The 13,773-nt window shown below is 47.8% G+C and overlaps 1 protein-coding gene across 1 annotated transcript; it reads right to left on the bottom strand.

Annotated features, from left to right (window-relative positions):
- Positions 1 to 298: 298 nt before the first annotated feature.
- Positions 299 to 1,790, bottom strand: LOC123186289 (uncharacterized). Its single transcript, XM_044598072.1, has 2 exons — positions 684 to 1,790; positions 299 to 510 (listed from the first exon to the last, which is right to left on the bottom strand). Exon 1 carries the CDS (start codon positions 1,652 to 1,654, stop codon positions 1,019 to 1,021), a length of 636 nt encoding a protein of 211 aa, XP_044454007.1. The 5' UTR covers positions 1,655 to 1,790; the 3' UTR covers positions 299 to 510; positions 684 to 1,018.
- Positions 1,791 to 13,773: the final 11,983 nt, after the last annotated feature.

Raw genomic sequence — 13,773 nt, 5'->3', positions numbered from 1 at the left:
ACCCCAATCGGTTTGCATGTTGATGATTTTTCGATCAAATAGTATTTCTACAAGTGCTTGAAATTCATGAAACACTTTAAAAACTTGTGACCTATGTTTGAGAAGGAATATCCAAGTAAATTTACTGAAATCATCAATAAAGTTCACATAATAATGTTTCTTATTGATCGAATCATGGGCAGGCCCCCATACATCAGAGTTGATAAGCTCTAAAGGAGCATTCGAGGAACTACTAGAATTTGGATAGGGAAGTGGGTGACTTTTGCCCTTTTGGCATGCATCACACACTCCCTCTTTATTCTACTCATGAAGTAAAAAAGGAACTTTGTTCTTTGTAAGAACATGTTGGACGATTTGCGAGGACGGATGACCTAATCGATCGTACCACCTTAACGGAGAGATCTTGGTGGCGCCAAAAGCATGCCTGCCAGGGCCTAAAGAAGCCGATGATAGGGGGTAGAGGCCGGCTCTACACCTGCCGTGGAGGAGGGTGCTCCTCGTTGCCTTGTCCTTAATGAAGAAGAAACGGGGGTGAGTTTCAAGAAACACATGATTATCTTGTGATAGATGATGGGCACAAATAAGATTTTTTGTGGCTTTAGGTGAATAAAGGACATCTTTTAGATGAAGATTATAAGTGGGAGTACGAACATATGCTTGACCAATATGAGCAATTTTCATACCTACTCCGTTGGGCATGTTTACTTGATCATGTCAGTTCTACCTCTCCCTCATGGTGAGCTTGTCCAGCTCGCCAATGATGTGGTCGGTGGCGCCTGTGTCGACATACCAGTTGGTGTCGACGCCGTTGGAGGAGTTGGACACGGCGCTTGCACTCTTCTCCTTGGTGAATGCAATGTCAAAGCGCCGGTAGCACTTGAGGGCAGTATGGTTGGGCTTCTTGCAGATCTGACAGAACACCTCAGGGAGCTCATCTCGTCTGCCGCCTCCTTGGCCACGTGCACCGTGGCCGTTTCCTCGGCCGTCGTTGCCTCCATTGCCACGGCCACCACCGTGGTCACGGCCGCCTCCGTTCCTGTCGCAGCCTCCGCCACGAGGGAAACCACCACCGCCACGGGAAGCAGCGTTGGCGGAGGAGTGAGACGACGAGTTGCCACCCTCGAACATGGCGAGGCGGCTCTCGAAGTTGATGTTGGGCGTAGAGCTCGTTGGGCTTGACGGGGACGGTCCTGGCGCAGACGGAGGAGACGAAGGAGATGTAGTCGAAGTCCAGGCCAGCAAGGATGTATGACACCATATCGTCGTCTGTGAGCGGCTTGCCGATGGCAGCCATCTCATCGCCGAGGGCCTTCATGCGGCCAAGGTACTCGGCAATGGTGGAGTTCCCCTTTTTGGTGGTGGAGAGGGCGATCCTCGTGTTGACGATGGCCGCCTGCGTCTGGGAGATGAAGATCTCCGTGATTACAATCCATGCTGCTGATGCCGTGGTGCAAGATGCGATCTGAACCATCACAGGAGGTGAGATGGAATTGAAAAGGAAACTCAAAACCTGAGAGTCTCGAGCCCTGTCGATCTCGTATGTCGGGTTCGGCACGTCGATGACCTTGCCAGCTTTGTCAAACAACTTGAGCGTCGGCACCCCCCTCTCTGGATCGAGATAGGTGACCAACTGAGCGCCACAGATGGTGACCATAGATTGCGCATGCCAGACGTTGAAGTTGGAGGGATGGAGTTTTTCAGCGATGGGGATGAGTACGGATGCGGCGGCTGCGGTGGAGCTTGAGGAAGAGATGGCGGCGCAAGGGAGATGTGCTTAGAGGAGAATGGCTCTGAATACCATGTAAAGATGCGTTAAGCGTATGCTTTGGCAGGAACGCGTTGCGTGTTACTTATAGGCACAGAAGATTACAGGGTTAGGTAGTTATGTTATTGTAGGATTGATCTCCAAGTCATGATCTATATATAAAAGATAGAGATCAACCGAACAAATCCTAACAATCTAGAGTACAACGCACGCCCACACATGTACCGTATACATCCTATAGTACACACTTTAACATGAAGGAACGGGGTCACCGGCGCGTCGGGCGACGTGCATACACAAACACAATCATACATATGTCCAACGGATTCGGCGACGTCGATCCATCTCACCAGCGAACGATCGTTTCCCAAGGTTTGTAGATGCAATACATCCATGGTCTACACGCGCGGTGCACGGTGCACCACTAGGGCATGCGGCTCGCGTGGTGGATTCAACCAAGCATATCCATGGTCAGCAGTACATCCTCGTAGACGGGCGGCCGGTTGAAAGATTATGGGTGGCGTGCAGGCGGAGGCGGACGTGTCTCGGCGGGGTGGTGACGCCGCACGTGGTGGGGGTGGGGCGAGCGCGACCTACCGATGGACGGGATGGGCTGGCGCCGCGCGCGAGTGACGGCTGAAAGAAGCGGCAAGGCAAGCCGGCGACCACCGGGACCGGGACGGCCGATAGCTGCTGGGCTGGGGTAGGGGGTCCCGTCCCGGGGCGCTCGTGCATCGCCTACCGTGACATGCCACCTCCGTCCCCGCCCCCCGATCGCTGTCCGTCGCGCCTCCTAGTTTCCTTTGACTCTCCCACTCGCTCCAGGCTGCGGTTCGATACCGCACACGTCGCCGGCCTACCTCTACCAGCACTGCGTAGACACTGCGCGAAGCGACAGGGACGCGCACGTTGCTGCTCCCGAACCAGCTTATAGATACCAGATAATGTCATATGTACCTGGGCAAGCTCTGGTCCACGAGGTTCCGCTGGAAATTGGCTGGAAAGCTACTGCCAGACGCGGAATTCATTGCTAATAATCGGTCAAAACGTCAAAAGTGAGCGAGGTGAACGTACTTGCATGGACGGGTTTGAATTCATGGGACGGTCCGCACCACACGGGTCCGTCAGGTTCCTCCTCCTCACCTATGTATCACGCCCTCGAGAATATGTGCAATCTATCTCCGCTTGCACTCTCCACCCTCATATCTAATTCTTCGTTGACCAATGCTACTACTAGTAGTACTGATCTAACAATGGATATTCACCTCCATGGCGTACAACCGTGCTAGCTAGGTGATACGAGCAGTATAATCGACTGGGAAGGCAAAGAGAAACACACCCGTGCAGACCAAATCACTGAACGGGACCCCCTCCCCCAGTCTCAGAATCAGCGATGGCCTCTTAGCGCCGCCCTTGAGGAGCCCGGTGCATCGCCTGAGCGCTGAGGCGGCTGTACTTGAGGTAGCAGCCAACAATGTCGTGCGCGCCGAAGTGCTCCCCGGCGAACCACTGCGCCAAGACGCATGGCATGCGGGTCACGACGACGCTCCTCCTGGCCGTTGCGAGTCCCTCCGCGGCCACGTCGACGGCGATCTTCCTGCTCTTCCGACGTCGACCCCATGTTGTATTGCGCGGCTGTTGCGGGCTACGAGCGGCCTATGCTCAAGGACATGGAGCGCAACAGGCCGGAGTGGAGGAGAGGCGTGGTCCGATCGTGGGCGGTTTCCAGCGGGTGGCGCGGTGATGGGTGGCGATGGACATGACCGGAAAAATCAGGAATTTTGGATGGCTCCCTCCGTTATCATGTCCGTGGACATGTCTCATGTGTCCATGAACATTTATGGTTACGATGTGTCCGCAGACATTTTTACAATATTTGTTTTGAAGGATTGCATTAAAGTATTTTGTTGGGACAAGAAAAAGTAAATGGGAACCATGCATGTGGTGAGAGAAGGGAGAAAAAAAGATTATGCATGTGATTGTTCAAGTGCATGTCCGGACTCCGGCAATGCCTCACGTTTGTCTCTTAGAGACCGAAATCCATACGTTTAGACTTCTAAGTGAATATATATGGGTCCCGTTGGATAAAAAATGATTTGGACACTGTGATTCAGACATATAATGGAGGTTTAAAGTTCTATCTTGAAGATGCCCTTAGAACTTGCTAATCACGCATGAGCACAGACCAGACAGAACGATGTAGAGAGAGCGTGAGAGGTCGATCATGCATGCATCCGTGCTGCATGCTAGAAAGAAAACAAACAAGAACACAGCATGAGCGTTGCGCAGTCGCACTTGCACCCGGGCACCGGCAAGCGGCAGCTTTATCTATCCATGCATCAATCTATCTATGTAACGACGTAGCTAGCCACTCGTACGTGTGACTGTTAACCTGTTCCCATCGACGGGATAAAGCTTGCATGTGTGTATGGCGACTCGCACCCTTTCCATATGAGATATGAATAATATCATGTACCCTGTCCGGCCACTGCCTTTATAGTACATGGGACGTACGTGCAAGCTAGCTCTCCATCGGTCCAAGAAACCATAAACCTCACCCGGAAATTTCGAAAATTTCTGAAAAATAACCGCTGAGCTAACTATACAGAACGTTTGCTGAACTGCAAATTACGCAGTCACGCAAGGCCCCATTATTGGCAATATTTAAAGTGCATAACTACTTCCACAAATGTTTAAGCTAGATTTTTTAAGCGATAATTACTAATCAGATAAACTGGAGGATCGTCGGATCGACACGGAAGCCTTCATAAAATATCATAAGCTAGATAGCTGGGTAGGCGTCTTCTTCCTCTTCTGCCTAATCAAGATCCCAAAAGTAGAGCTTTAAGCGTGTGTGTCCTTCACCTTCCTAATGAATTGCATTGGGCTGAAGTGGTTATACGATAATCCAGGCTCACAAGCTGTGGTTACCAACTGCCCACACGATTGGCTAGCTTGCTCCGATGATTAACTGGAGCCCAATAATGATGCTTAGCACATGACATTAACTGGTCTCCAACTGATAATGATCCGTACGTACGTGCTGCTAGCTCCGGCAGTCGTTTAGCCATGGGCCATGGCTGCCGCATGGATAGATCCATCATGTTCTTGCAGCTGTCGGGCACAGCACAGTACATTCTTTCATATTGTACAAACCGATCTGCATCGCGAGCGCTGTAGATCACATTGTAATTATGACAAAGGCAGTCTCGCTCCTTTATTCATGAGATATAGCTCCATGTATATATCAAGCCTCCATTAGCTAGCATGACAATACACAAACGGCCCTGTCTAACATAGTTTTGCAACTCAAAACGTTAAAGATACAACTTAACAATAGTTAATTTTTTCCCCAAAAATAGCAAGTTTTCAGTCAGCCTTGATAGCCGTCCAATGTAGGTTTCTCATCATTATTTTGCACTTCATAAATCCAAATGTCAGAATCGAACAGTGCATTTCAATGAATTGAAAGTAGTTATTTTTTACTCGCTCAAGGAATTACTAGCAAAAGTGATAACTATAACATAAGAAACATTCTGGTATGGCTCCAGGAAGCTGGCATTGGGAGTTTTGAAACTTAAGCTATAGACTACTTGATAAGAGACAGATAAATAATTGACTGACGCATACCTCCTACCTTCCAATGTCATTCTCATGTTTAAATATGAAGTTTGATCGTCATGTATACGTATGAATTAGAGCATAAAAACTGCATTGGCATTATCCCAAGATTTTTTTTATTGAATTAGAGCATAAAAACTGCACTGGCATTATCCCAAGATATATGCGACAAATATACCACGATCCAATATATATTGAAAGTATATATTTATAGACATGCATAAGCTAAGAGGTCTAATTGACTTTTTTTGCTTGACAACTTTGTAAGTTCGCCCTGTTGTATTTTGTAGAGATGTCTATTTAAATGTATGATTATATAAACTATCATTACAATATAACAAAGTGGCAATAGGATACTGGATTTCAGGACCTAAACTCACATGCTCTATTTTTAAACTAAGAATTAAGAAAATCCATAATAATAATAACAATAATAATTGTGCTAACTTCTGACTGACCGGAAGATAAGCAACAGATCCATACGCCTACTTCTTCCTACCTAATCATGCATGCATGTAACCTTACTAGATAATTCTGTGGGTGGTGGCAGAGAAAACACACGCAACCAGCCTTGATTAATGATTTCATGCATGCATGTAAACTAAAAGACAAAACAGATGATGTCAGCAAAAGATTCTCCCTGTTTTAAAACTTTAAAATGTTTTGTAGCTCAAATCGTCGCTCCGATTTAAAATCCGTTTTCACGTAAAAATTTGCCACGACGAGAGCATCGAAACAAGATCCCATGTTGGTATGTTTCGATGACTTTTTTTCAGCCCAAAAGATATCATGCCCATAGTGTGTAACTTATCATGGTGTTACACTGATGTTATCAGGGGTATGTTTCAACTACTTTTTTTGCATGAGTCAAAATTTACCATGGTATTATAAGTAAATTATCCAATACCCGCCGTCTACGATCGAAGTCGTCCTTGGGCCACGAGGTGAGGTCCACATGCCAACATGGCATGACCCACATAAAACAAAAAATTGTGCATTGTGCCTGGCTAGACTGGTTTAGGTAGGTGCCAGACCGTGCAGTGCTTAGGTCTATGGTGCGTAGAATACCATGGCATATACGTTGAGGTTATTGAGGGTATGTTTTTCAATTTGTTCTCCCCGGATCAAAGTTACCGCGGTCTGTGGTCGACTATTACCATATTATTTACACAAAAAGGTATCGAGGTTATGTCTTCTTGAAAGAAAAAACGAGTGAAAGTTACCGTGGTCTTCGTACGTGAGTTATCAGCTCTGGTATGCGTATATTACCATATTATTTACATAGAAATTATCACGGGTATCTTTTTTCAACAAATTTTATTTCGTGGCCAAAAGTTACAACGGTATTTGTACCTGAGTTATCAGCTCTGTTGTCCATGTATTATCATGCTATTTGCACAGAAGTTATCGGGACACCTAGTCAAAAGTTACCCTGATGTTTGTACGTGAGTTATCAACTCGGATAGCAATATATTACCATGTTATTTACATAGAAGTTATCAGAGGTGTGTTTTCAACAACAACCCACTCCCCCCTATTTTCAACAACAGTTTCCCCCTGGGTCAAAGTTATCATGATGTTCGTACGTAAGCTATGAAATCCATTGTGAATAAAGTATCATGCTATTTACACAAAATTTATTAGGGGTATGTTTCCAACAACTTTCCCCCAGGTCAAACTTACCACACTGTTGTATATAAGTTATCATGTCTGCATTGTGTAAATTAACATGCTATTTACACAGAAATTACATGGTACATTTTCAATACTTTTTTTCCGGTTCAAAGTTATCATTGTGTTTGAACGCAAGTTACCGGAACTGCGGTGACTAAATTATCATGCAATTAACATAAAAAATTAACCGGGGGGGGGGGGGGGGGTTGTTTTCGACAACTTTTTTCTTGGGGTCAAAGTTATCATGATATTTGTATGTTAGTTATCATGTTTACGGTGCGTAAATTATCATGCTATTTACATATAGAGTTACTCGGGGAACTATTTAACCTCCCGTGGGTTAAAGTTACTTTGGTTATAACAACCTTTTCCTTTGGTTAAAGTTGCGTGGTGTTTATATCTAAGTTATCGAATCTGTGATGTGTCTGTTATCATACTACTTATCACAGAAGTTGTCGGGGTGCACGAGCGGTGATGGTGATGCATGCATAGTTGAATAGCAAGTCTTCCCCCCCACCCCCCCGGGGGGGAGGGGGGGTGGGACGGTACGGGCAGTTGGGAGCTCCATCGCAACCGACATAATGTATGGTACTTAAAAGTTTCGCGGCTTGCGGGCCGGCGTGGCATGCTATGTCATTTACACAAAAATTTACCGGGAGTATGTTTATAATTTTTTTCAGACGGAAGTTATCACGGTGTTTTTATGCAAGTTACCAAGTTGGTGGTGTGTGAATTACCATGCTATTTACATAGAAGTCAACGGGGTATGTTTCGACAAAAAGAATACCTCAATCAAAAGTTACCAGACCCTGGGTGCGTAAGTTATCTGGTCCACCTTTCGTAAATTATCATGTTATTTACAAAAAAATAAATCCAGAGTGTGTTGTCAACAACTTTTTTCCCGGTCAGAACTACCACAATGTTTATACGTAATTGATCAGATCGGCGGTCCTTAAATCATTAGTTTAATCCGCTTGTGAAACACTTTTTAAATGTATTTAAAATTGATGTAAACATGTATGCCTCTCCCACTATAGTCAGTACATGACACACTAGTGAAAAATGAAAAATCAGAAGATATAATGATTTTTCCCAATGCGTAAGAAAAAAGAATAAAAATGTTCAGTTGCGTTCAAGTGCGTAAGAAGTAATGCTAGTCCAGTTGGTTGACCTGTTTGAGTTAGTAGTAGATGACCAGAGTTCGAATCCCCGCTCCAGGAAAAAAGGGATCGCACGGGGGGAACGGGATCGTACGTGCCTATCGCTAACTGCCGAGGAAAATAACTGTTCTGTAATAATAATAATAATAATAATAATAATAATAATAATAATAATAATAATAATAATAATAATAGTAATAATAATAATAATAATAATAATAATAATAATAATAATAATAAAATTCTTGTAGATACTAGAGTGAATCAAGTACCATCAGTTGTGAAAAAAAGGAGGTAAAAATCATTTGGTTTAATTAGGTTGTGAAAATGTTTACTTACCACAGCCCATATGCTTTTTCACAATAATTCGAAGTCATCTTTATGCGAAAATGTTTAGGAGTTTGTTTGAAGAATGAGTTTTTATATTTTTGAAAAGGGTGCAAGTGCTCCTACGTAGCATTAGCATTCTGCTTTACCGATGCATGCGAGTTTCTACCCCCTCTAATCAATCTGAGAAGCTGGAAAGAGGTGGTTTGTGGCCACAAGTTTACGATCAACTTTGTGTTGGTGTTTAATTATGCATTTTTAGGACGGTGCTAATAAAGCTAGCAAAAGATGTTAGCATCAAAAGAGTTAGTAAGCTTATTCCAACTAACTAAAGCCATGCATGCTTCCACTTTCGTCCTTTGGAAATTTGAACACCAGCTTTTCACATGGCATTGTCCATATTGAGCTCGTGCACTATGACACGGACGGAAGCTAACTAACATTATACTACATCCTTCCAAAACCTAACAGCGTGTCCCTCTCACCATGCAAGAAAATAGTGCAACCAAAATGGTTAAGTGCCCACCCAAAAGAAGAAGAAAAAGATGACAGGGATACATATAGGTCAATGCACGCAACTGGTAAAACATAGCGGGTTAGTTGCTTAATAACCTTGAACTTTAAATCATGAGTGAGCTTTACAACGTCCGAAATTGTCTGGCCAATGACGATGCAACAAGTTACTAATTAAGCACGATACATATGGACATGTCATGGATGGATAGAAAGAAGATGTCGTTCATGATCAGGCGGCTTTGGCGGTAGAAGGTTCCCAGAAGTAGGAGTATATATAGGAGGTGGGATCCCACTTTGGGAGATTACAACAGGGCCTCATTTCATTTACCTCATTGATTTGGTCCCCCAAAAGTGTTCTTCGCGCACATGCATGCATGAGACGATATTCAACATCAGTTAATCGACCATGCCGAACGTGCAAAAATCATGGGAAGACCCAAGCTTGCCATGCTAGCTAGGGTAATCAACGATCGAAAGTCGAAAAACACCATAAATACCCATGATATATATGGAGCATGTTACCCACTCATCTTTAGCTATAGCTTAGCACTAGTAACATGGGCAGGTCGTTGCACCCGATGATCAATCAACAACTTTGCCCGAGTTATCAGCTGAAAATCGTGATGCTTGCATGTAGCTAGCATGCCTTACAAGACACTCCACCCCTCTCCTCTTTATCTTCCTGAAAGCAACATGCCATGCGCATCATCCATTTATCCCCTAGCGTGTTTATTTCTTTTTTCTTTTCTTCTCTTCTATTCTTATAGCTACAGCAGCTAATTAGCTATCCGGTACTACGTGCTCAGCTTTGCTTAACGACGTACGACGACGTCCGGCTGCCTCTTAATTCCCCATTGATTGGCATGTTTAGCAGCCATGTGCCGGCCCATTAGTTGGTAGCTAATCATAGGGGACCAGCACCCACTTGTTTATACACTTACTCGTGGAGAAAAACCAGCTAATTGTGTCCGGGACTCGTTGGACAATTGCAGGGGGCGTCGTGGTCGTGGAGCTATCGCTAGTTGTAGCCAGCATGAGACCTGCCTGCCTGCCCGCCCGCCCGCCCGCCCGCTAGGTTTTAAGGATCAACTTGAATATATATTTTGATGTCTGCGGCCGGCAGCCCCGGGGATATATGAAATATGATGGAGGCGTTTACTGTTGCATCCACTGGCTTGCTTAGCTGCCGAACAGTGTGGGATTCGAGCGAGGGTTCCTCTCGTTAGGTCAACAGTGCCCGTCACCATGGCCTGTTAACGTTGCCGCGCACATTGACACCCTAGAGTTCGTCCTGCTGCGTCGTCTTTCATGACAGAAACCAACAAATTTGGATGGGCCGTATATAGGATGGAAGTGGGCGCGCGCGCATGGTGACTAGGGAATGGCGGCGTGAGCGCACATGCAGCTCACAACAGCCGGCCGCCAGCGTGCAAGGCAATTTCGGCGGCGAGTCGGGTTCGAAAGCCGGCCAACCGGACGGCCGGCGAGTTAAGCGGCCCGGAAGGGCGCGCGGTTGAGAAAGCAAGTACACCGGTGTCCGGTGACACCATGAGGGAAGCAAGGGGAGAGAGTCCGGTGCGGCACAGTGCAGCGCGCGGTAGCGCGCGCTGCAGGCGTCGAACGGCGGCAGCACGCAGTTGCGCGGCGCGTGTGAAGCGCTCACGGTGAGTTCAATTTGTATGACGAGATCGATCAGATGCGGGTGCGCCGGCCTCGTCGTGGCTGTAGTGCATTTCATGTTTGTGGGCATGGAGTTGCTAAATTACCAAGGAAGACGTGGTTTAGCTCTGCAGGACCCATCTGGGGTCGATGATGAGATGAACTGACCAAGGAGTAGCCAACAACGTGTGGAAGATTTTGAGTACGCTCAATGCTTTAGAGCATTTACAGCTGGGCACCCTAAACCCTTTTCAAATGTCCGTCAACGCGCCCGATCAGTGGCGGACAATAGAGATGGGGGGAAATGACCCAACCGGATCCCTCATATAGTCCCTATATATCCGGATTGCCCACGAACCGTCATATAGAGAACAATGTAAGGAGGATATGAGGACTCGCAGGTGCGTCCGGACACGCACGGTCAGTCCGCCACTTTGGACGCGGCCACCCCGGACCACTTTTTCTTTTTCTTTATTCTTTCTTTTTTCTCTCTCAATCTCCATCAATCACATGCAAGTGATCGGACATTTGAGAGAGAAAATGAGAAATATGGTTGCATGAATGAACAAATAGGGGCTTAAAATGGATACGCCCGGACACTGACCGGGCACGTCCCCGGACGTTTAGAGAATCAGATTTGCTAAGTCTGGCAATAAGACCGCTTTGGCTTTAGCCAACTCCGCCTACTCTCTCAGAAGGCGAACTCAACATTAAACAAGTGGTATCTGAGAATTAAGAATCAAGCTTTGTGTTGATGCATAGATAGTGGCATTATTTTCTATTTATCTTTTCGGCAAATAGCATAGTGCCATTATTTCAATGAAATGTACAACTTTGTCGGTGCAGCGGCCAGCAACGACGGTGGGAGGAGGTTGCGGGGAGGGCGGGGCAGCGAGGCGGTGCGTGGTAGCGCCCGCCAGCCACGGGTGGTGGAGGCCAGCGGTTAGGGCAGGGCTAGATGGGGGCATCGCGAAAAGGAAGAAGAAAGAAGGAATACGATGAACAGTACATGATCTATTTTGGGCGGTTCAATGAAGATCTGACAGCCCATACTAGAAGTGACTGGTGCACTCATTCTTTTCACTTAATTGGCAAATAGAGGCTCCCAAAAAAGTTTGAAAAGCAACGACACGATCAGTCCCGCCAAGAAAAAACTATTACACGCATAAAAGTTGCTATGGCTTTGCTTGAAGAAAATCTCAAGTTTAATTAACACAGTACGAGTGCAAATGCTCACAAACATGCACATATACTCACCCCTATACGTGCGCACAGCGTATCCATGTGAGCATCTTCGAGATACTAAGACCGCACAACATCGTGAGATGAATGAAGTCACCATAAACACCTCGTTGTCGACAGGAACATCTCCTCTCATGGAACGAACATCACCAAGAAGTTTAAAAAAATTCTAAAAAATGCGATCAATGTCAGTGTCAAGCGTGGGACTTGAACCCTGGTAAGACCACAAAAAATCTAACCACATTTGAGCTATGTTCGGCTCACACACAAAAAAATCCCCGAGTTACCATCTCCAAGTAGATGCTCGTGTGACTCAAAAGAAAAAGATGCTCCTGGATGGATAACATGGTAAAAAATCACCGTGTGTGGTACATATATTAGCACAACAAATGTTGCATCCATCGTCCATACGGATAATATGGATCCAACGGATCATCAGCGAGCGATACGGTCTCCGTAGGTGGCGCGGTCGCTCTCCGGCCGGACGGCGACACGGCTAACGGCTCGACAAGGCAAGGCAAGGCCGCGCGGGCCCCCGGAGAAGTCCCCTACGGGCGGCGCATGTGGCTGACACGCACGGACGAACATCCCCCGCACGACACGGCACCAACCGCCAAGCCCCCCGCCTCCCGCGCGCGCTCGACGGCAACGTCCGGCGGCACTGGGGCCGGGCTGCCCCTGCCGCTGCCGCCGATACGCCGCCGTCGAGTGGAGCTAGCGCTGCGCTGTTCGTCCGGACGCAATGATTGGTACTGGTACGTACGTACGTGCGCGCGGTCTTCTTCACGTATGGGTTGGAGCCGTGGTAGAGATACACGTCTCGTTGATCAAATCGGCCCACGCATGCATGTGTACTTGCCTGAATTATGTTAATATATAATCCGGCCGGTTCTCATTGCTCGGTCGAGGAGGGCAGGGAAGGAAGGCGTCGCCCGGGTCCAGCTGCCGGCCGGCCACCGGCACGTCGAGGTCGGGAGTTAGACGGGACGGGGATAGGCGACGGAAATCCGATACCGGTCCATGTACAATCGATGGGTCGAGAGGCCGGCCGGGCGCACATGCACCATCCTCCGGGCGAGGCTAGACGGTGGTTGAGACGTTGTGGTTTGCAGTACGTACCGGATGCAAGCGACTGGACGGACGGACTCAGCGACGACGTCGATCGAACCGCGCAAGCATTCTTGATCACTGCAGGCCGAGACCATGATCCCGGGGCTATGGATGGATGGATGCAAACAGCGCGACGTGTTCCCTGGCCATGCACTCGCCATGCACGGGAGCACGCACGACGTGTCGGAGGCGTTTTCTTAACACGGTACAACGCAAATGTCTACATACACTCACGGCGGCACGGTGAGTTGGTCGGTGTCTCCCGGGGGATCCGTCTTTCCGTGCGGCGCCGGCACGCGGACGTGGAGCGCCGGCCGGTGGGGCTGAGCTAGCCCTAGCCCTAGCCCTAGCCTAGCCAGCAGTGGCTGTGTGGGGCTGTGGGGGGTGGCGATCGACCTACACCGCACATGGTGGGGCGGCCGCGGCGAGCGTGACCTAGCGATGGACGGGATGGGCGGAGCAGGCGGGGCGGATAACGAGAGGAGGAGGGCGGCACGCAGGCCGGCGGCAAGCGACCACCGGTGGATTCATCGTCGCTGCTGGCTGGGGTCCCGGCCGGCGCTCGTGCATCGCGTACCGTGACATGCCACCTACTCCTATCGATCTCTGTCGTGCCTCCTAGTTTGACTCTGCCACTCGCTCCACGCCAGGCCCCGTCCCGTTCCCGCACACATGGCATGGCCTGCTTACCAGCAAGCA

This window comes from Triticum aestivum, chromosome 2A, assembly GCF_018294505.1.
Source record: "Triticum aestivum cultivar Chinese Spring chromosome 2A, IWGSC CS RefSeq v2.1, whole genome shotgun sequence".
Classification (NCBI taxonomy): Eukaryota; Viridiplantae; Streptophyta; class Magnoliopsida; order Poales; family Poaceae; genus Triticum; species Triticum aestivum.
Note: the sequence above shows the minus strand (reverse complement) of the source record. Positions and strands in the feature narration are given on the sequence as shown.